Below are 24423 nucleotides of genomic sequence, written 5' to 3' on the forward strand. Positions count from 1 at the left end.
CCTTTATGCTGCTGGGTAGACAAGAGGCGGGAGGGGAGGGATTAAATAAACTTCCCCATTGTTTCAACTGCCTCACCGAGAATTCAAACCTGCAACCTCTGAATTGCAAGTCCAGTGTGCGCTAACTAGGGCTGAACGATTTGGGGAAAATATCTAATTGCGATTTTTCTGATAGATATTGCCATTGTGATAAATGTTTTTTAAAGTCAAGCTTCAGTTCAATATTCACTGTGTAATAGATTTAAACATGTGATGGAGCATTACCACATGATACCAGAAAAATGTGAACTGCTCAAAATATTCTTATGCAAGGATGAGAACTTAAAAGATATGAATTGCTTCCAACATGTATTTATTAAAATGTTTTAATTGAAATAGAACAATCAAACATAGAACAATTGTTAAGTTAAATAAATAAAAGTTATAATAATACAAAATAAAAAATTCCAATAAGAAAGTAATAGGACTTTTCAAATCACTAAAAATGGCAACCTTTGCGATTTGCTAATCGCATTGTTTCAAATTGCGATTTCGATTTGAAATCGATTAATCGTTAAGCCCTAGCGCTAACCATTACACCACGGCAGCATCACAGTTAGAACATGCGATACAGATTGCTTCAACAAGACAGCAAGAGCGAGATGACAAACAATTTAACCAATCATCAGGGCGGTGAATCGGTACGTGCCTTGTAAATGCAGTATACACATTGAATCTATGTCCAGTGTGAAAAAACAAATCATCCGGAATGCATCCAAGCTCATCATAGTGTAATGAGCGACTTCCGCGACACGTCGTGTAGAGGGTACTTCTTTTATTTCTCACACTGAGCACAACACAGGCCAACCTTATTCTTCTCACTCTGAGTACAATACTTAGATATTAACGTCTCTACTGGCTACACACCGCCGATCACTCGGCGTGGTCCCACCGCCCTCACTCGGCTACGCCGCTGGCTGGCGGCGTAACGATGATGGCGATGGAACCCCCGCAGGAGATTTTTCACGTGAACGGACGACGGAGAGAGATGTCGGCGAGCAGCGACGCAGCCAGGACCCAGACCCCACACACGAACCCCGAGCCCCGGGTCCGCTCCCCCTTATATCCCCCCAGGCATGGCTAGGCCCCGCCTCCGGCCATGCCCTCTCGTGGAACCTTCGAGCAGCTCCCTGGAGTATCTCGGCTAACCCCACCTGTTACCTTTGCCCCAGATACCTCTCCTTCTCTGATTGGTTGTTCCTTTAACCGTGTCTGTACCTGTGCTTCCCTTTCCCGGCCAGCAGATGTCACCATGTCATTACAATAGCTTGTAAGTTAAGCAAGGCTGAGCACGAATTGTACTTGGATGGGTGACCACCATGCACAAAAAGGTTCATTATAGGGATGTGGGACTAAGTTATGGGCAGGAGAGTGTAGGTGCAGAAAAATCCATTGTTTTATCGTACTCTTATGTTCCCACGTCCATGCTCCCTGCCTTTGCCAGCCACCACTAATCGGGGTGGTGAAGTATGGTCAAATAACCTTCACGACCCACGTGGCATTCATAGGCCCTCGTCTAGGAGTGGAGTGACAAAGTGGCTGTACATCTATTTATTTCTAATATTTAATAGACACATGAAGACGTTACGTTTTATCTACCGTGTTGGCAGTGGTGTAGAATCACAGGTTGCAAACACTGTACCAGTGTCATTACAAACACTGCCTTATAGCTGAAAAATACACAGCACAATCAGCTATAGTTTCAGGTCGAGTGGTTTTTTTCATAGGAGCGTTTTACACATTTACGTAGACACATACAAACACAAACCACCACAAAGTCAGGTTTTTCCTGAAGCAGGTCTTATTGTGTTTGTTAATCAAATCTCACACTGGGGGAAACGTGAGCATAATAGGCGCTCACTAACATTAGCCTACGTACCGGATCTGTAACCCGGCCGACGGGGTTTAACTGGTGTAATGATACGTGTGGGTGTGTGCACACATGTACGTGCTTGCGTTGCGTGTATGTTCTTGAACGGGAGTATAGCGGTCACCGCACTGTGCTATGAACCCAGCAACCTGAGTTCAATGCCCGCTCACGGCCAACACCAGTGACGATTATCTGAACCAGTGCTGATTCTCCCCTAGGTCGACTCAGCCTCACATGAGTATATCGTGCGGTGTGTCAACATCTCCACAAGGGAGACAAAGGCGGCCGGGCGTGGTGCTGCCCACCCACCCACTCATGTACCGTGCCGTCCTTCATAGGTGCTCGCTACCAGCATTTGTCCCAACAATCTGTTAAGGCTATACGGGGGGAGCGGATCTTTGTCTTTGTGTTTTTGCGGGCTTTGTGCTCACGCATCTATTGCTCTCGCCCTCGCACAGGTGTGACGATGTCAGAAATGGAGGAACACTACGACGGAGACATGGACGGAGACACGTGGGAGGGGGCGAGCGTCATCCGCGCCGCACAGCGAGCGGGATATGCGAGTGAGTCACGGTGGAAAGGCAATACGCCTCTAATCTAGAACTCCGCAGGCCAGATTTGGTGGATTGTGCAGGCTTTATTAAACTTTAAAAAATGTGTTTTCCCACTTCTGAGCCCCCACCCTCCTCAATTACAATGAGGCACTGGAAGAGGAACACGTTTATTTGAAAACATTAACATGTTAATTCTATCTTTGAAAAAAGTTTATAAAAGTAAGTGAGCTCCAATGGCTGGACGTGTCGCTGGCAGGAAAGATTGCCAAGGGTCGGGAATAATGAGGGAGCAGCAAGTGTTGGGTGGATTATTACATGGCAGGATTGTGAGAGATGGCAGTGAATTGGGGAGGCCTTGACCCTGACTGATGATGATATTTCATGGGTTGGAGCACTGGTTCAGTGGTTCACGGACTGCGCTATGAACCCGGCAACCTGATGTTTTATCACTTGGAGACAACCCGGCATATTTGGTGCTATATCAAAACAAATCATTATTATTAACCTGTGTTCATTTCCCAGCCACAGCTAACATGAGTTGCTTATTAAATGCTGAATCAACCCACGCTAACCTGCCTGGTGAAGTATGGTTATAAAACCCCCATGACCGACAGGGCATGGGGAGCCCTTTATCCAGTAGTGGGTTGACAAAGGGCTGAACAGATACATATATATTTATAATTCAATTGTGCTATCTGCATTATGTCCTGAGATGAAATTTGCAACTTTCATAGAAAGTGATGCATCACCCCACGTTAAGAGAGCAGCTTCTGGTCTGACATCTCTTGAATTGTTTCTTATGGTGACTCGGTGCATATTATCACATACCTGCCTGAGAGCTATATTTGTCATGGAAATCAAACATGAAAGTTTTAGCTCCCCTCAGCCAAATTAAGTAAAAAGCCATATTTGATATGATGAATTTACTGCACTTAATCTGGTTTAGTTATGGATGGCTGAAATGTGGATTTGAACCTAGGATCTTAGTAGTGCTGGCTGTGTGCTCAATATTAGGCCTCTGACCTACCCAGGCACATTATGCAAATTTAAAAAGATCAAACTCACGGTGTCATGGTGGCCAAAGCTGTTGATGTCACCACACCTCGTACGCTTTCTGCCTTCTGCCACACTACACAGCTGTTGCTGCATAGTAGACACGCGACCTCTTGGATCAGCCCTAACAGGATCCCACCGTCTGGTCTTTCCCTTGGTCGCTGGACTCGTCGAAACGACTCCATTGTCTGTCTCAGCAATCGGCTCTCCTCCATCCTTGACATATGTCGTACTCCGCTCAAGCATTCTTTAATATATTCAAAGGCAAATTTGGGAGCTTCACAAATGGCTGGAAAGCAAGGTGGCACTACTGCAAGTGGACATTTGCGTTGGGCTGCCTTAAGTGAAAAAACCCATAATTTAATAATGAAAGTGGTGCTTTTTTAATTCTATTTGCACTTATACACCACTGCCACGCAATCCCATAGTGTTTAATTTAATTAAAACTGATTGTCAAATATTAATGAGTTGGATAATATTAACCTGGTCACCAGAGACTGCACGCTAAAAATATTATTTCAATTTGGATTTGCTCTAAATGTGGCCTGCACAGGCTTTGCAGATACGCTCAGAGATAAGCGCTTACTCAGTACACAGCCAAATTTCAAAGTCTTAGCTTTGTCGTAAGATAGAACCCTTGGATGACAAAAATCAATTAAGGCCACAGATGTGACTAACAGTGCCGTTCGCCAATGTCATGTATGGTGCTGCAGTTTGTACGAACATTTGCAAATGAAAATGCTTTTCTCAGCGTGTGGATGCTGAGCATAATCGAGGTGTCGAGTAATTTCTGCCAATTATAAGAAACACAAAGTAAAACTGAATGACCACAGTGTTGCCTGTGTGAAGAGCTGCCCTTGCTAACACGAGCCAACGAATGACGATAACCATGGTAATGACGATGGTGTATTCATGTTCCTACAGTCAACGCTGAGATGGACAACTCCTCCTCGCCATCACTGTCGCCAAAATACGAGCAAAAACCAGAGGACGACGACATTGAGAATAACAACGGGGAGGAGCTGGAGGTGGAGGAGGAGGAAGAGGAGGATGAAGAGGACGATGAGCAGCAGCAGAAGGCGGTGCACATGTTCCGCTCACGCCCTAAGATGCTCCCCTACAAGACGGTGTCGCGCTCCACCAACGAGCGCCCCTTCAAGTGCAAGGAGTCGCACTGCGGGAAGACCTTCGCCAGCAAGTACAAGTTGCGGCTGCATGCGCGCATCCACACGGGCGAGAAGCCCTACGTGTGCGACATTTGCAGCAAGGGCTTCACGCAGGGCTACTATCTGACGGTGCACAAGGCGACGCACAGTGGGCCGCCGCCTAAACCGTTCGTGTGCGACGTGTGCGACAAGACGTTCGCCAAGAAGCAAAAGCTCGTGCAGCACAAGCGGCAGCACACGGGCGAGCGGCCGTACGTGTGCGAGGTGTGCAAGAAGGGCTTCGTGTCATCCAACTACCTGATGGAGCACAAGGCGTGTCACTCGGACGTGAAGCGCTACGTCTGCGAGGTTTGCGGCAAGTCGTACAAGCACAAGCCTGCGCTGCGCGCGCACAAGCGCCTGCACTCCGACAACAACCCATACATCTGCAAGGAGTGCGGAAACATCTATGCGCGCAACGCTCAGCTCGTGGCGCACCTGCGCTCGCACACGGGCGAACGGCCCTTCCAGTGCGAGCTGTGCGGCAAGGCGTTCATCCACCGCTGCTCGCTCACCATGCACCTCAAGCGCCACTCGGGCGAGCGCAACTTCGTGTGCACGGACTGCGGCATGGCGTTCCTCGACGCGTACACGCTCAATGAGCACCGGCGTATCCACACGGGCCAGAAGCCGTACGTGTGCGAGACGTGCGGCAAGGCGTTCCGTGTGCAGCAGTGCCTGCAGAAGCACCAGCGGCGACACTCGCGCAAGCGGCCCGCCATGCCCATGCCCGAGGCGACGCTGGAGTGCCCCGTGTGCGGCAAGACTTTCCGGCGCCTGTCGAACCTGCGGCTGCATGAGACGGTGCACTCGGGCAGCATGCCGCACTCGTGCGAGGTGTGCGGCAAGTCCTTCCTGCACCGCGCCTTCCTCAAGAAGCACGAGGAGATCCACGAGCGTGAGCGCGAGTACCGCTGCGGCGAGTGCGGCCTCATGTGCCTGGCGGCGGCAGCGCTCGCCGCGCACAGAGACACGCACAGCGCCCATCACCCCTTCGGTAGAGAGCACTCTGTGTGTGTCGGAGTCTCTGTGGTGGTTTGTGTGGATGAATGCGTTTGTGTGTGTTGCGGTAGTGTAGCGGTTTGCACGCCACGTATGCGAACCCGGCGACCCAAGTTCGGTTCCCACTCACGGCCAACATCAGTGACGATAATCTGAACCGGTCCTGGGCCTCCCTTAGGTCGATTTATTGTAAAATGAGTAGTGTAAACATCACCACTAGGGAGACTAAGGCGGTCGGGCACAGTGCTGCCCACCCACCCCCTCATGCGCCGTGTCGGCCTTCAGGTGATCGTCAACAGCACTTTCCCCAACAGTATGTTAGGGCTATACAGGGGATTTTTGTGTTGGTGTGTTTGGTTTGGAGCGGTAGTGTAGTGGTGAGTGCACTGCGCTACATACCTGGCGACCCAAGTTCGATTTCTGCTCACGGTGTTCAATATCTAAACTGATACTCGGCCTTTCTTAGGTCGACTCGGCCTAAAATGAGTACCTAGTGTGGTGTGTAAACATCCGCATGGGAGCAACAAAGGCGGCCGGGCGTGGTACTGGCCACCCACCCCCCATGAAGAAGCCAGGGCTTTCATTTGAGATTTGTGCGTTCTGGGTTACTGACCCGCTCACAATCGTTAAAGACCTTGATGTTAGTGAATAGGCCTGGGTGAAGCTGCATGGCCACGAGTCTTAGACATTTTCTGTTCACATTTGGGTGTGACTGAAATATGACTCCTATACTATAAAAAAATGTTTTTACTATTTCAAGAAGCCGTCCATGGCTGTCGTAATAGAATATCCATATGGTACAGATACATTGGGAGGCCGATCAATGGCTAGGTACAGTTAAAAAAGATCTCCCTGTTGTTCAGCCATGTTTTGTATGCTGATGGCCTGGTAACAGCTGCTCACTGAGAAGGAGTTGGAGACTGCTGCTGAACCTGAAGCTTGGAACAAAGAGTTGAAGCGTGCCACTTTGTTGTCAAACCCTCCACCCCCTGAACTATCCATGGGTAATGGGTCGGTTGGTGAGATGTATGTTGGAGGAATAAGCAAGAGACATAGATGTATTCAGAAGAGATATAAAAACAGAAACAAGAGATGTGTTATGTCTAAACTTAAACCTCGGTTTTTGTCGCCGATACAATAATTTTTGTATTTTTTTTCTTCAGCCACGTGGTTAACGCGTGGCAACATTCTTGTAATTCTTGCCAAATGTCAAGTCTTGTCTTTTCTGTTCATAAAAAGACTTCTATGAAGGCCAAATACAGATTGGAAACCCCTGGGTAGATTGATAAGAGAACGAAGAGATTGAATGGAGGTGTATTCAGAAGGGATTGAAGATGTATGATGGAGATGTATTCAGAGGCGATGCAAGGGAGAGAGATGTAGAGAGATTAAAACACATGAACACCACTGAACAGATGTCACATTGTTTGTATTGAGTAGTGTCTTCACCACCCAAACCCCATATCACATGACTCAGGCACGTTGAGCTGAATATCTTAATGATTTTACACTGTTGTGTGGGATAATTGAATTATTAGACTTAATATGAGTTAAACATTAATTTAAATGATTTATTTTGCTCCTTTTACTGTTCATTAAGAAACAAATATTGAAAAATAGACCAGATGGATACTGGCCGCATCCAAATTCCATCCAAATATTCTGTGCACCCTGAGCGTGTAGTTTATCTGAAGATTTCTCGGTGGGGTGTGTGTATACATGCGTGTGCATATGTCTGAATGTGTGTAGCGGTAGTGTAGCGGTTAGCGTGCTGCGCTACGAACCTGGCAACCCGGGTTGATATCCGCTCACGGCCACCACCAGTGACAATTATCTGAACCGGTCCTGGGACTCCCCTAGGTCGACTCAGTCTCAAATTAGTACCTAATGCGGTGTGTAAACATCCCCTATGGGGAGATAAAGGTGGTTGAGCATGGTGCTGGCCACACACCCCCCTCGTGTACTGTGCTGGCCTTCATGGATGCTTGCTAACAACATTTGCCCTTCCAGTCTGTTAAGGCTATACATGGGATCTTTGTCTTGTGTGTGTGTAGATATGTACGAGTGCGTACATGTCATTTGTCCTATGGGATCAGTCTCTGCTGTTGTATTTGCTTCACCAAATGTTACATCCTTACTCCAAAGGGATGGTGTTTGCAAAGGTGAAACTGAGTTGGGTTGAACCTGGATGGAAGTTTTTTAACATTTGTAGCCTTATGATTGGGAGCCATGCTATGCCAGTCTGATCTGCATTCGTCCACAAACACGACCTAATTACACGTGTGTTTTTGTGTGGTCGTGTTTGCAGTTTCAGTCATGTCAGATCCCGAGTTAACAGATTTATTCCAAATGAAATCCGAGGAAGAAGGATTTGGCCTGGATCAGGCTCCAATGGAAGGTGAGTGAGTGTGTGGTATCTGTGTTGGTGAGTGTGTGTAGGTATGGAGCGCGATTTGCGTTTTTAGTAAGGGTGTACTGATTTGTGCTTTTTATTATTCTGCCGAATAACAAATACTTTATGGGACCTCCTTTGCCAGTACCAAAATATACTAATAGGGTTTTTTCCCCTTTTTTCTGGCAACAAAACTGACACCTTTTGCAAGGAATCATGTTTACATTAACCACAATGTTTGCAGTCAAATGCAAACAAAAAACAATACTCTGATAAATTTCGATTTAAAGCTTTCGTGACTGCAGGGATTCATCTTCTTGGTTCTTTCGGTAAAGTCACGTAGAAGGGAAGTAATAAAATAATAAAAATAAAACATAACAAAACAATTCTCACGACGTTTCGGCCACAACGCAAGCAGCCGTCCTCAGGTGAAAACCAGGTCCGTCGAGGCGACAGATTTCGATTTAAGTCATTCAGACTCTGTCGCCTCGACGGACCTGGTTTTCACCTGAGGACGGCTGCTTGCGTTGTGGCCGAAACGTCGTGAGAATTGTTTTGTTATGTTTTATTTTTATTATTTTATTACTTCCCTTCTACGTGACTTTTACCGAAAGAACCAAGAAGATGAATACTCTGATAATTTATGCATTGTCCTTGAAACTGATTGGTCCACACCAGAGACAGCTTTCTTTAGAGCCTAGTCTCATATGGTGTTCGACCAGATGACGCCAAAAGGCGCATAGTTCAAGAGTATTGTTTTTTGTTTGCATTTGACTGCAAGTATTGCGGTTAATGTAAACATGATTCCTTGCAAAAGGTGTCAGTTTTGATGCCAGAAAAAAGGGGAAAAAACCCTATTAACAAATACCTTCTCTAGGTATTCGGAACTCAAAACCCAAAAGTTTTTTTGGTCATATTTTTAGTTTTTAATCACATCTTTCCCTCCCTCTTTATCTCGGTCTTCTCCTCTGTCTACAGTACTGCTGTCTCTAAGTGTATTTTGTCACGGGTCTCTCGGTTTCCCTCCGTCTTCCTGTCTCTCCGTTTCTTCCTCTCTTCCCGTCTTTTCTTCTCTTCCCGTCTTGCCCCCATCGCTGTATCCTTTTCCCTCTCTGTATCTGTCTCTCTGTTGATCTGTCATTCCTCCTTTCTCTCGGACTCCCTGTGTATTTTTTTATCTGTCTCTCTTGATCCCTCCATATTACTTTATGTTTCCCTCTCTCGCATGTCTCTATATCTTTTGTTCTCACTGTGTCCCCATCCCATGTGTGTGTGTGTGTGTGTCTGTCTCTCCCTCGCCATGTGCGTGTGGCCGGGGCTATAATTGTTGCTGTCACAGCTATTGTCCCCGGTGGCTCCTTCCTTCCTGCCTGCCCCCACCTCTGGTGTGGTGGTCACATGGTCTCCAGCAGCCCGCAGTTCTCAGCGCCGATGCTTTGATTTTCATTTGTTCTTCCTTCGATTCGGCAAATTAAAACGTGATTGTAGGCACGGCTTTATTCGCATGTCTGCATTCATGTGCCAGTGCGTAGATAGGTGTGCGTACTTGTAAGTTGTCTGTACAGGTATTTGTGCGCGTGTGTTTGTTCGTGGGTTGCTGCAGTTTAGTCATTTGTGCCCAGTATTATATGAACTGGGCAACCAGAGTTTGATTCCTGGTCTCGGGTAACATCGCTGACTCGTGATGTGTTATCTGAACCTATCATGGGCCCTCCCCTAGGTTAACCCGGTCTCCAATGAGTTAGTGGTGTCTTTTGTCATCATTATTAGCAATAGGAAGACAGAGGTGTGGACACAGTGCTGGACACACCACCCTCTTGTTTGCCACTTGGGCTAATAGAGACTCACTAACGGCACTCTATATATAGATAAAACATAGGGGTAATCCTTGTGTCTACAGTTATGTGTGGATAGCTGGGTTTGATTTGAATGTGTCCTAATACATATCATCAATTGTCTATATGTGTGCATGCCATTTTTCAGATGATGAAGACTTTGGCTTGGATCACGCAGACGGGGATGGGATACCTGATATGGGTGCGTCCAATACCTTTTCATTCGCCTTTATAAAAGCCACTTGTTTAAGGGCATGAATGTTCACTCTTGTATACAAGCCTTGTGTGTGGTACTCTCATATCCACTCAACGTCCTGTCCATTTTACTAGAATCTGCCAGCGATTGGCAATCCAAAAGGTTCAAGTCATAGTATCACGTTACACGCTTCCACATGTAATAACATTTGCCTCGTGTATTAAGCTCCCTGACCTTTGCAAAATGTATCCGCCTAATGGATTATTCATACAATGGTTCCTGCTGTCGAGACGTGAACATCTGTAAAATGAGATGGAAATTTTCAGCACGTTTCCAACACCGTGACCAGATGTCACCATACATGATAGCATACACGCCACCTTGTGACGAAAGAAAGAACAGAAGGAGAAAATATAACGAGCAGTAAACATTTAAACGTTTTAAATTTCCATTGGCAGACAAGGCGAGGACAGGCCACTGGAGATACTAATCACTGCACATATTTGCTCTACATTAACTAAGTTAAATATAAACGGCACGCATGCAGAGAGCGCACACAACCCATGTGACTACCTGCTCAGAATGCACCAATTAATTTTTTTCCTCACAATGGGACATCAATTTTGAGAGCCTCTTATGAGCTGGGAGTCTTATTAATTTGTTTAGCCATTTGTGGGTCAGGGGCTAGCTTCTATTAATCATAGCACACCCGCCCACAGCCCTACCCTGTGTTTCTTACAAGTGCAGTTTATTGTTATTAATTATGTACGATAATGGAATAGGCAGCAATGGCGGAGCCAGGATTTTCAGGTAGGGCGGGCAACCCCTCCAGCAATGAAAAATGATAGAGGAGTTGTTAATAAGGACTTGTTCCTTGCTTTTTATTCGACGCGTGTGCGATGATGGCGCAGCCATCGATCGAGGGTCGAATTCGAACTGTGTGTAATCGGCATCGCGCTCGCTGAAGGTGAATGCCTTCAGGGAAGTCGTGGACTCTATACGCAACTGCGCACAATTCTGAGTCACTTATAACTGCTTTGCCGTTACTTATTGCCAATTATGGACTCAGACTATTGTCCTATCATCTCATAGAGTCCCTGCCACATAATAATATGCTACACAGTGGCAGTGGGGGTCGCAAAATGCCGATTTATTACTAATAAACCCCAATGATCTGATCGAAATTGGGGATTTTCATCAGATCATTTGGGGGGCACGTGCCCCCCCCCCCCACTGGCTCCGCCAGTAATAGGCATAATAGGCAGGTGGGGCTGTGAGGGGCTTTTATGGTTATTGGAGTTATTGGATGGTGATGATGTTATTATCAAATTACTTACAAACTGTTGCTCACCTTATGTAATTGTAGACCCTTAATTTGAAAGTGTTTTTTTTTGTTCATGAGAAAAATAGTGGGAGTTGTGCTTGTGGTTGCCGAGAAATTACACTGCACAATTAGTTTACAGTGGATGTTTTTTTACATTACGGTCAGGCCACGACATACGCGAGAGTTATATTCTTGAAAATATGCGCAAGGTTAGGTTCCCATGTCCGACTGAACTTACAGGAGAAAATTAAAATGCTTCATCGTGTTGGGTAATTGTCGGGCGTAATACGCCGCCACCACTGCGATTAAACATGTACCACCAGTCAGGGCCCAACAGGGGGCAATAGGGGGTCCGGTCTGTACTTGGTAGGACTCGTGGGTTAGGCAACCTGGGGGGCGGTTAGGAACCAGAGGGGGACACCCCAGGCCCCCAGTGGGGGCTGGGGGATTGCGCAACAATCTAGGTCCCTCCAGAAGGTTCCAGAGGGTGGGCGTGGCCAGGGGCGTCGTGACCCTGGGAGCCCCATAAAAGCCTGACCCCAGAGCAGCTCGAGTCAGTCAGCGTCAAGCCAAAGACCCAAGAGGTCGCCTGAAGATGGGGCCCTGGACCCCAAGCTCCGCCGTCCTTCTAAGGGCCGGAGCTCCGTGAGGCCAGCTGTCAGTAGGCTCGGACCCTGAGGATCCCCGGACCCGACGTCCTTCTCAGGGCCGGGTCTGAGTGGGCCAGTGGGTCGGGTCAGCTTCCCCTAGGTCCCGTTAGCCGGAGGGCGAAGAGTGGTTGGTGCCAGTGGCTAGGGCACGTTAGCCCGGAGGCTGTACCTCCCTTAGGTTGTTGGGTAGAAGGGGTCATTACCCCTTCGTGTTAGGGACCTTCTGTGTTACTGTTAAATTAATGCGTGTTGCCTCCTAAGAAGACTCCCTGTCTCCATACAACCCACTACAATCGCATTAATCCTGTACTGTGCACATAAATAACAGCCATATACTTAATTAGATTGTACAAAAATAATACAAATTTATAACATAAACGATACAACAAAAAATACATAATACATTCCAGTGTACTGTAAATTTTGAAGTTTTATTTACCCTGGATGATGATGGGGTGTGATTATGATGATGCTACTTTGGCAGTCATCGGTGCACTTTCCGCCACACTTTTCCTAATTGCCTTCTAAAAATTTTTATTGCTAAATCCAACCGTTGACTCATTTACAATGTAATGGCGGCCAACACCAGACGCACAAGCAAGTCTTTCCAACGATTCCACTTTTATAGCTAAACTCGTTCATTTGTTTCTGCCTTTTACTCTAACCTCCTCCACTCACTTGACGCTTAGATCCCATGATCGAAATATAAAGGACCCACCACAACGAAGGCAAACGGAATGCAAAAGGCAGCGGCATTTAAAGAGTAAAAAGCTTCAGCATGTGTGTCACGGCACACGGGCCACAATCCGCTGCTGTATTTCGCAAGCACAGTACCCCCTCCCCCCCCATGATGCAATGTTTTCAAATCGCGAATAGTCAAAGGAAAAAGGTGTGAAAGTTAACCTGGTATACGAATATTTAATCAAATTTCGTGAGAAAAGAAAAAGAATGAATTAAGAGATTTCACTGTATTTTGATTACAATCGCAGCAAGCCGGACTTTTTAGTTGGCTATCTGGGGTTTTACTGTATCGCTGGCCCAATAGTTTGCCCATGCAGGTGAAAGTTTTTTTTTGTCCTTTTCATTGTACGAGTCGAACTATAAGCGATTTAATCTGGTATCGTCTGCATTTCCATATAGCAACATTCAGAGTGAAACCACCAACCACTAACTCACACACTTTGTCAGGCCCTCTTGATTAGCACGTAACTGGTCGAACACAGGTTATTTTCACCTACCTTGAGGTAGGAAGAGTCGCATTTCCACAATTCACTGATCCCACTAAATCCTGTTAATTTCTCCCTTGCAGACATGGCCGATCGGCGCTACCGCAAGTACTCGGGATCCTTTGTGCCGACAGACAGGCGTGCGATGACTCCTGTGAGGCGCGGCTCGATGGTCATGGACGACGGGCCCAACCTTTCTCCTGAGAAGCCTCCCAAGGCTGAGAAGGCGCACAAGTGCACCGAATGCGACCGTGCTTACGTGCATCTCTCCTCGCTTCTATCGCACAAGAAAAAGCACGAGCGCGCGGCTGAAGCCGCGGCAGCGGCGGCTGCGGCAGCTGCGACGGAGGAAGAGGAGACGCCCGCTGGCGACTCGGGAGCCGAGGCCCCAGGCTTCCGCTGCGAAGACTGCGGAAAGAGCTTCACGCGCGCCGCGTACCTGGCGAGCCACAGTCTGGAGCACGAGGCTGCGGCGGAGGAGGCCCGCTACCCATGCGAGGTGTGCGACAAGTCGTACTCGCGGCGCGACAACCTGCGGAAGCACCAGCGGATGCACGCGGCGCTGCACGGCTCGCCGCGGAAGGGCGGCCGCGGCGCAGGTTTCCTCGACAAGCTGTGCTTGAGCAACGCCGACGCGCCCAGCAGCCCGTCTTCACCGCAGCCGCCGTCGTCGCCGCTTTCGTTGCTGCCGCCGCCCCCACCACCCCCGCCACCGCCACCGCCAGAATTCGAGTGCGAGGTGTGCGGCCGCTCGTTTCGCCGCAAGTCGCGGCTGCGCAGTCACCAGAAGCTACACATGGCGGCGCTGTGATGTGTGCGTGCGCGCTTGATCTCTCCCAAGGTGACACGGAATACATGGGGAAAATCTCCGGTGAGGCTCGGAGTGGAAGCTTTTAGGAATTTACGAGTGTGTCACAGTTTGGCTGCTGTGAGAGAAATTGGTGGTGGATGCGAAAGGATGAAAATTGTGAATCGGTGGTTTAAGCCAGATCTGTTATCATTTTATGATGATCATGATAATGTGTTTAAGACATTCGGCTGCATAGATTTCTGGTGGTTCGGTTAGGTGGTACAGCCAGCAAGTTTATGACCCATTGTGGTGGACGTTTTCAATGACAGGCGTAATGCGTGCGGTGGAGTTTGTTCTCTTGAATGCTTGAGTTTTTTTCCCCAAGCACTGCGGTTTCCTCCCACACACTAAATAACAAAGTACTTTTGAGCAGGAATGATCCAATTCCAAGCATTCTATAAAATAGTACTTTCAAACTTAGTCTTTTTGAGTAATGAATTTCGAATTCTGTACGTTGCTCAAAAACCCACCACGCTCCTCCCATCATCTTTCATTGCAAAATATACAAACGGTGCACTGTTGTGTGTGTTTGTGTACACACTTTGCGTTTGTGTTCGCATTTGTACACAAACACACGTATGTACGTACACATACACCTGTAGAAACACTGGCACCCAACAGGGAGGGGACTGCATTGCTACGTTTATGATTTCCACAAAAAGTAAATCGAGGAAGTTGGTGAAACGCAGCATGCAATCTTGATAACTCAAAGATGGTCATTTTGAAAGGAATGACAAAATCCTTTTATGTTCCTGTTATCATTTCACTTAGCTAGGTTTTACTATGAATTGTTAAACACTTCACCCTCATTATAAATTGTAATGAATTGCCATGTCACACATTTTGCAGGTAGCCGGATGTTAATTTCATTGTCGCGATGATTTAACACTGACCTGCCAATTGTTTACCCTCACGGGAATTGCACACCAGTCGTGATGTTTTGTTGTCTGTGTGTCTTTGTGTGCGTGCATGGGTGCATGTTTGTGGAAGTACGTGACTGCATAATTAGAGGATCATAGGTAAACCGAGCACCAATGTGTCACATTCCCATCCACCTGGATTAAATATCTTGACACGAGATGCATCAATTACTGGATTATTGATAGACTGGGATGCTGCCACAGCGTAATGGTCAGTACAGGTAGTCCTCTATTTACGATGGAGATGCGTTACGACGACCCCATCATAAGTCGAAAAGATCGTAAGTCGAAGATGACCTCGCCTACCCAGGAGTCTTAAAGAATGGTGATAATTTAGCAAAACAGTGACATTTATTGTGGTAACCTTGAAATGAAATTGCTAAAGCTACGTATCATACATGCATTGAACGTATCGTAACGTATCATATTGTACTGTACTCATCAAGATTCTGTCCGTCGTCTGCATACTTGAACGATGTTAGGTTGTTGATGGCAATTTTGTCGAATCGCTATCGCCATCGTAAGATCGAAATATCGTAAGTCGGACCATCGTAACTCGGGGACTACCTGTACACAAGACTTGCAATCCAGATGTTGTCGGTTCAGTCTCCAGGTGTGACAATTGAAAGAGTGGGCAAATTTTCTTATCCTGGCACTAGCCTCTCCTACGTTGACTCTGCCTTAAAAGTGAGGTGCCACCTTGTTGTACTATTCATCATCAGCACTGGGGAGACAATAGTGGCTGGGGCATACGTGATGCAGGTCATACTGCTCATCCGTGTACTGTGCCAGCCTTGAGAGGTGCTTGCGAACATTATTTGCCCTGACCAGACTATGTAGGCCAGAAGGGGGGTGATGTGTGTGTGTGTGGGATGAGTGCGATTGATAATTTACCCACTGGAAAGTATGAGAATGTTATGCTGTTAATTGTATTATTAGTGCATGCGTGGGTGTTTTGACGCTGATTAGCAGGTGCATGTGTGACTTGCCCAAGAATGATTCACTTGAGCGTGGTCTCATTGTAAATGTCAAGGTTAGGCATCAATTTTACCTTGTGAATTCTGTGGGCCATGGGAAAACTGAAACTAAATTTGACAGGGGCACACGTGAATGCTCCCTCTTACTAACCGTGATTACATCTGGCTGCTCTTTCATGCAGCTTGCAAAGTATTGTGGGTATTTCCCAGGATACCCTGCAACCTAAACGCCTGTCAACTCGCCAGGCATCTGTAACACTTGCGAAAATACGTCATTCTAATCGGCATTTGATGCAATTATCAAGATTGCACGTGTCGTTTTCACACCTAGTAAGGTTGGCGACTGGGACGACATACATCAGCCATGAAATTCGGCGTGGAAGTGAAAAGTCAACGTGAGTGCCATGCCGATCAGTGCTATGGATTATAAATGTGTTATAAGTGGTTTCTATTTGTTACGGAGTCCAATGTGTGGTGTGCTTGAGTCTCATAACGTCTTAACTGAGGGGCAATGTCCCTTTTGTTGACTGGCACCATCTCGTGACAGCAAATCTGTCGCTTGCGTGTGGCTCGCTATTGCCAAAGGAATAGCTGGCTCAGGCAAAGAGATGTGATCGTGTATGCATACTTACAGCGTATAGTTTGTGTGTTTTTATGTATGTATGTGTATTTACTGTATATGTATGCATGTGTGTACTGTATATGCATTATTTATACTGTATATACACATTGTACGTGTGTAGAAATGTGTATATATGTACATTATACATATATATTTACAATATATGTGTGTGTGCATATATAGTTGATGCACAGTATTTGCTTCACGCATGGGTACACGTGCCCACATTTTCATCCCCTTTCAGAAATGCGTGAAAGCTCTTTCGGTAGCACAATGGGATCACATGTTTGTTACCATTGTTTCTGCTCAAACATGAGCAGTTTAGAGGTAGAGTGGGGTGACCTAATACTGGTGCCCTGGGAAGTAGTTTCCCCACGGGATGGGCATGAAGCAGCTGCCCACTGAGGCTGAGGACTTCCATCACTAAACGTGGGGATGGAGTGGTGTTGCCCAGGCTGGTCCGGCCATTCACTTAGCTGGTGATCCGCAGAGGCGGATTCAGCAATTCATGGATGAAATGAAAAATAATTCATCAGAATTTTGGCTGATCATGTTTGTCAAATGTAAAAAAAAAGTGTACTTTTTTTTCTCTATCTGGCCTCATTTCTGATGTTTAAGATTGCAGTATTTTTTGTGAGTTAATTGCGACGGATTATTCGATGACGTTTACGTGTAAACTGCGTTACGCTCGCAGGTCAGAGGACGTTGTAACTTGAAAATGGTTTGGGTGGCAGTGTGGGCAGCGAGTCCTGAGCCGAACCAGACCTCCCTGCGCTTTGTGATGCGTTTGAGTGCATTTCGTGGATAATAATAACGACGCTCCAATGAAACAACCGTTAAGCCACAATGCATTGTGGGAGAGAAACACAATACACTGCATGCACACTTTGGCATGCACGCACAAAAAAGTTACATTGTCTTTTCCACTTGATATTTTTATTAACTTTTATACTTTAAACTTTTGGTAATTTTTGTCCGTCCAAGCAGAGGTCCATTTGCTTATCTGTAAGGTTTTTTGTATTTCTTTTGTGTGTACGAGTGCGTGCATTGACAGTCAAGAATGAGCAAGGCGCTAGTGAAAGCCTCGTGCTTTGTCAATGAGTCAATGGATTGTGTCCAAGTAACCTTCCCCACCATGGTGGAGTGTAACGCGAACTCATACACACTTTGCATGTGAAGTTAGTCATGTTTTGGCTAAAAGGAGGTCAGGATGGTATTGTCACTACAACCCCAACAGCACCGCCACCATCACTACTAATACCACCTGCTCCAGTTCCATGTACTGTACCTTAACACTAATGGGGAACTTAACGCTAATTCTAGATTTGAAGTTTTCGTGACTGCAAGGATCTATACTCTTTGGTGCTTTCTTTAATGCTAACCCTATTCATAACTTTAGCTCTAAACCCAGCCTAACACTAACCGTTGCAATTGAATCCTTAACCTAACTTTACTCTGTCTTTAATTCAGATTCTGTCTCCACTTTAACATTTCCTAAACACTCAATTGTAACCCTCATCGTAACATTATCGTATTCGGAAAATCTTGCTCAGATCGTTGTCAGGAACAGCAAATTCCTCAACTATGCTTTTGCTTTGGGACGAAAGAGAACTTCCTCCTTGTCCACAAAACATGTGAACGTACGAACCTGTGTATGTTTGTATCACACATCGATGTCACCAATGAATGCCCCCTTCTCTGGAATGAGCGTGGTGACGCTATAAACTCTACAAACATTGGTCAAACACTGAGAAGACTTGCATTGGGGAGGAGTGCGAAACAGTTGTGTGGCATAACACACTAAACATCCAAACGCTATTCCTGACCCTGAGCCAACCAGCCGTGAGTGTTATCCCACTCACTGCCCCTAACCCTGGCCAACCAGACGTCAATAATAGCCCTCTCCAAGAACCGTGCGCCTTTTGGCGTCATCTGGTCCAACCCATGTGAGACTAGGCTCTAAGGAAAGCTGTCTCGGGTGTGGACCAATCAACTTCAAGGACAGTGCACATTATCAGAGTTATGTTTTTTGTTTGCATTACGACTGCAGGTATTGTGGTCTATGTAAACATGACTCCTTGTAAAAAAGGTGTCAGTTTTGTTGCCAGATAGAAGGGTAAAAAAACAATTATAACCGTGGTTTTCTCTCGCATGCAATTTTATGTACTCATTGAGGAATTGGACTAACATTCCACCGTGGGACCCTCCCAAGGAATCATGTGACGCAGTGTGCCTTCACTGGATACAATTTCCGAGTATAAAAGTCCCCGTTTTCCCATGTTGGAAAACAACACCCAATTTAAACAACAATTGCTGTTCTGCAGAGGTGTTTAAAGACATTGCAGGTATACATAGAGAGAGAGGTGCTGTAGTTTTCCACGTCAGCTATGAGAATTGGCTTGGTTCTGTACGAGGGTCGCTACAGATTTCGTTGTCTGCCAATTTCGTCACAGGTATGGAAATGTGCACTGGAGATTTGGTGCTTGTTCCACCTGGCTGCTGATGCTGCTGCTGCTGTTGTTGTCCAGTGTTGTAGTAAAGTGTTGCTGTATTGAGGGCTGCACTCATGGAAGACACTTAACTTGGCAGTGATTGGAGAACGACTGACGGTGGTACTTGCCCCACCCCTTGTTTTGGTTTAACTTATTTGAGCAATTCCTTTTAATGACGTGGTGTTACAAATGATGACTCGATGTGAAAGCCAAGACTTTGTTCGTGTCGGATTTTAGCTTTCGAATTGGTCGCAAAGAGACTTTGCACGCAATTTCAGTCCCGCAATGACAACTTTATAAAAGGAATGGGGACAAATTTAGATTAGGAACGGAGGGGATGATTCAAACGACAACATTGCGAACCTGTCGGTGACACTTACATTTCAATGCCCGAATAGTACCACAGTTAGTGATGCTTGCACACAAACATTCACACCACCCATGCATGTCGTGTGTGCATCTTGAAGTTAAACCGAGCCACTTTAGTACATACAGTTTTGTTTTGGGCTCGCAACGTTTTTGTTTGTTAAACTTTGTTGCTTATGTTTTGCAACAAACCTGTGCACACTATTAGCCAATGAGTGCATTGATGTAACTAATTAGAAAAGCTATGTTAGGCCTGGACCTCACCTCTCTTATCTCGATAACCCCAACCTTAACAACCCACTCAATCTTGGCAAGGGAACAGGATGAGAAATTGCAGCCGACATGCGTTATGAAAACTCAATTGTTTGCAGTTGTGGAACAAAAAACATTAAATTTAACTTACCATGTATTATTTGCATCGTCGCGTGTATTGGTTGACTTGCTAAAGATCGATGAAGGTAGCTTTCATTTTGACTTTCATTATGAAGTATTAGCAGAGCCTTTCCACTGAATTTGCAGCCCGATTCCGTTTGTTGGACTGGCATTGGCCCTTGACATAAATTTCAAATCTGTTTGATCCCAAAATCGGTGTCAGCATTGTGTCGTATGCCATGTAGATATATTTAGAACTTATTTTAATCTTGACACACTTCTCATCCAAATCAACATTACTTTAACGGTGCTCCAGTCCTGTGTGAAATGGAGCAACATGGATATAATTCCTTTTGAAAGTGATGTTATTCCATAAGTTGTTGCATCATTTAACTTTGCCATTATGGATTCATTTATAAACTGAGAATACCAAATATCAGATTGTAGAGTCTATCCATGTCAGAACATTTTGATTACAAATTTCGATTGGGCTCCAGTTGGCTCCTTACCCATTTGCGAGTCTGTTGTTGTTAAATCAAGGGGAGTAATGTGCATAAATTACTGATCCCCATCTCCCCCCACTTGTGTGTCAGAGCCATGAGACACATGAACATCTTTCCTAAGCCACATTTGTTAGTGAACATTCTTATTGTGTTCCAGGAAAGGACCCCAGACGATACCAAAACGACTTGCCAAGTCACATCGGTGGGCTTCTGTTGTGCAACTTTGGACATTATTCTTTGATGTCGTGACTACCTATATTGAAAAATATAGCAGGCATTCGGCATGTGGTGAACCACTCTTTATAAAGGATAAAAGAAAACCCATGCCGAGTCGTGCTCAACTTTCTTAGTCTATGGTAGGGAGACCAGCAAAGTGTTTTTGAAATTGGGTGTCCTAATCACATTTTTATTTCGTAATGCCGCTATTGAAAAATGCAGCGCGTTTAAGTTGTTTGGCCAAAAATGTTCAATGTCAGCTATTCAATAAGAGCAACCTGACCTGATTTTAGATGTTATCATGTAATGTTTACGTATCTAAATTGCAACGCCGGACAGTGTTACAACATCAGAGCTCTTGCTTTCAGATGCTCTTTTTCGTTCATTTATTAAAATATAGGTGTAACAGAGGGTATTTTAATTTTTGAAAAGGGGATATTCCACAGGGATATTTACTAGGCTGGAAAAAATACTCTGGTGCAAACCTGGCTCAAGAGCAACCAAACTTAGCATTGTTTAGTGATGTTTTTCCTCAGAATTCACGAGACAATCTTGTAAATCAGCAATAATGAAAACTTGGAAAAGATTAGCAGCTTATGCCAAATGTGCACAGTGCTGTTCTTTATTTCAGTTTTAAATTCGATTAATTCAGAAAATCAATTTATCGTTTGTAAAAGCTATGAAAAGTGTCAAGTTGTCCTTAATTGGCACTGCTAATCTCCGTGTATAGCACAGAGTCAGTGGTGTATACTGTATTGCAAATTCCTATGGCAGGGATCAGTCGATACGAATACGACTTGACTTCACCCAAAGTGGGGTACACATTCTAGCAACCCCAGTGAGGCGGTAAGAATAAAACCGAGTTAACTCCAGACTGAGATTCGAACTCGTAAACTTGGAACTGTAAAGTGGTGTCGTCGTCGTCCACGTTTCACCGTTTTATCGTCTTGCTTTAATTCCTGATTTGCTGACACTGTTTCGTGGATCCGGTGTGCGTGCTAGTATCGAGACAATGCTGGGGTACGGACCTCTTTGGTAGTCCCAGGAGGGACAGGTGGAACTTACCTGGCTGTGGTCACAAACCAGAACAATTTCAAGATGCAGGCAAAAAATTAAACGACACCACTGAAATTACCTCCCCGTTTGCTTTCCAAGGTCATGCCCAGATGAGTTTTGTAACCAAATCTCCCATGCTTATGGAACCAACTGGGAGGTGTAAAACAATACCAGTGATGCAAGTAACACCCATGGTGGGAAACCGATATCCATTTTCAAAACTATATGATGGATCCCTATCGAATATGATTGTGCAGTCACAAGCCCAAATCCCAGTTTAACATTAGTATAAATAAATGTTTAGTCAATGTTTTGTGTGTGTGTGTCGGTAGGTATTGGACGAGCTTGTTAATGTAAACTTTTAACGATGACCGTGTGCGTGTGGCTGCCTGTCGCAGTCTGCTGAATGCACCTACTTGAGCTGCTAAGCCGTGGGGCTTAGCTGTGGCCCTGTCTCGGCGTGCTCGTTTCGTTAGGTTGCTGAATAAATTGTCTCAATTTGTACACCTCAGCGTGTAAACGCCACTGCCCTCTTAAGACATCCGGTTTGGGTTTCATGTCGAAAGTGAGCAACGGAGGTCCTCTGGACCTTGTCCGCCTCTAAGCCGAGGTGTCGGAGCCCTCGTCAGTAACGATGAAGTGAAGGTATGCTTCTACTGTGTATATAGCGTGTAGCGTGCGCAGCGCTGAGACGCTCGTAGGACGTCAAGGATGTTAGCTGAAATATAAACGTGTACCCCGATATGCTCAACGTTATTTATTTTAAACACTTTTTTTAAAACTGACCACTGCCGTGTGCTCGTTAAGAGTGTGCTTGTTACGAGCACACTCGACTAGTTTCTCGAACACCACAATTAAGAGTCCTTGTCAAGGAAACTCACATGGGCGTCTTGGCTCTGACACCCCTCATGTTTTTTTTTCCCGATGAAAGATGTAGCATGGAATTTAAAATGTGCTTGCCAATGGGCGGATAGTCCTGGGAGATACCCGCAAATGTCGTATGCAAACGCTGGCATGTAATGATTGGGTTCGAATAAAAATCTATTCTTACACTTACAATCTCTATATCGAGTTGTACACTTACAATTTGTTCTGGCACTGCCAGTGAAGTGAACAAAACTATACAAACAAGAAAGAAAAAAACGTTTAAAAAAACCAATGCGAATAACATGAAAACAATACAAAACATCAATTATTGAATGACATCGCCATCCTAAATTTGTAACAATTGAATCAGGCACAGGGTGGAAATGTGAATTGTTACATGCCTATGTAATACCCACCACACAAATATAGATTGCGATTCTGGAATTGTTTTTGCTATAATACCCTTATCAATACTGCTGTTTAACATTGCCGGGTAATTCCAGTATTGCAATACATGGGGATTGGTTGTATCACAAGATATTGCCCAATGTAGGCAATAGTTGCTATTGTGCTATACAGAGGTGTTGCTTGGTACCATATTCATTATGTATTCATCTGGATTGTCATTGTAAAAGCAACATTTGCTGGGAATTGTGCATATGATAGAATGTACGTTTACCTCTGCACAAGAACATTTCAAGTGAGCCTGTAAGTACTGTGGATCGATGTGGCTGAGTTCATTTGCAAATACCTGTAATGCAGTGGCTTAGGCGTTGGTGAATCATGCAGAAATGGAGCAATAATGTGTGCTTGGCTCCTGCCTGCAGGACATTAGGTGCAATGAAGCAAGTAGGTTTCTGGCTCATGTACGTGACAATTGGAGTGTTACCCCAGTATGTGCATACATTTTCTTTGGGCACTACATTTTCCTCCCACACGAAGCAAGAATACAGTGCTGGCGAAATGCACGAACAAGCGGACATCTCCATGTCCGTCTTCAACCTTTTAAATCTATATTATGACAGCGGCCCAGAAACATGCATTGACATTAAGACGTTGGCAATGTCCATGCCATGTCGCATTAACACTGGTTCATAGGGTCATGTGTTGTAATCTATGTAACAAGAAAACAATGAACCTTGTTAAATTAAGTTGCATGTTGGGGAATCCCAGCCCTTTGGAATCTGATGGCATGTTACCAAGGGTAGCCTGTATGGAATCCAATAGCATTTAGCCAGGCCTAGGTGTATGCAATCCGATTGCATGTAAACAAGGATAACCATGTGGACTCCGTCATCATGCCCTCAACAAATGCAGCTGCAACTCAATATGAATTGTAGCAAGAGTGTAGCTGCTGAGCATAATAACATGGGATCAGATACAATGGGGTATTTTTATTGTTGATTTTAGTAAATGCTACTTATTTGCATCACATTTTGCGAAGGTTCTCCTGCTTCAGTCCGTGTATAAACTGAGACTTGACCAGACTACATTCGCGGTATTGTGTAACACATATTCACCTACTGGAAAAAATGCTGAAATGTACATTGTAATTATATTTAAAGTTCTTAGTAGCCAGTATGAAACGTATGACCGTACCATGTTAAGACGTAATCTTTAAAGTATTGTATCTATACAGGTAGAGTTGTAATTGGAATAGTTGAAATAAAACCAGTTTAATAACCTTTTGTGACTTGAATCTTTTGCTTATGTGTGTGCATGTGTGCTGGTGTTTGTGTCCACTCGTGCAGTGGTTCGCACACTGCTATGGATCAGGGGGCGGACCTGGGTTTGATTCCCGGCTATGGAAAACGTCATTGGCAAGGCGACTGGGCA

At 45.4% G+C, this 24423-nt stretch overlaps 1 protein-coding gene across 1 annotated transcript in view; it reads left to right on the plus strand.

Moving 5' to 3' along the window:
* Nucleotides 1–24272, plus strand: part of LOC133348573 (zinc finger protein 595-like) — a 38907-nt gene extending 14635 nt beyond the window's left edge. Inside the window, exons 2-6 of the mRNA XM_061561467.1 lie at nucleotides 2368–2472; nucleotides 4441–5718; nucleotides 8032–8121; nucleotides 10099–10152; nucleotides 13430–24272. Of these exons, the coding sequence (XP_061417451.1) occupies nucleotides 2376–2472; nucleotides 4441–5718; nucleotides 8032–8121; nucleotides 10099–10152; nucleotides 13430–14157 (2247 nt within the window). The 5' untranslated portion in view covers nucleotides 2368–2375 and the 3' untranslated portion in view covers nucleotides 14158–24272. The remainder of the gene's footprint in view (nucleotides 1–2367; nucleotides 2473–4440; nucleotides 5719–8031; nucleotides 8122–10098; nucleotides 10153–13429) is intronic.
* The last annotated feature ends 151 nt before the right edge of the window (nucleotides 24273–24423 follow it).

Source organism: Lethenteron reissneri, chromosome 27, assembly GCF_015708825.2.
Source record: "Lethenteron reissneri isolate LAM-NWPU_2019-01 chromosome 27, ASM1570882v1, whole genome shotgun sequence".
NCBI classification, from domain to species: domain Eukaryota; kingdom Metazoa; phylum Chordata; class Hyperoartia; order Petromyzontiformes; family Petromyzontidae; genus Lethenteron; species Lethenteron reissneri.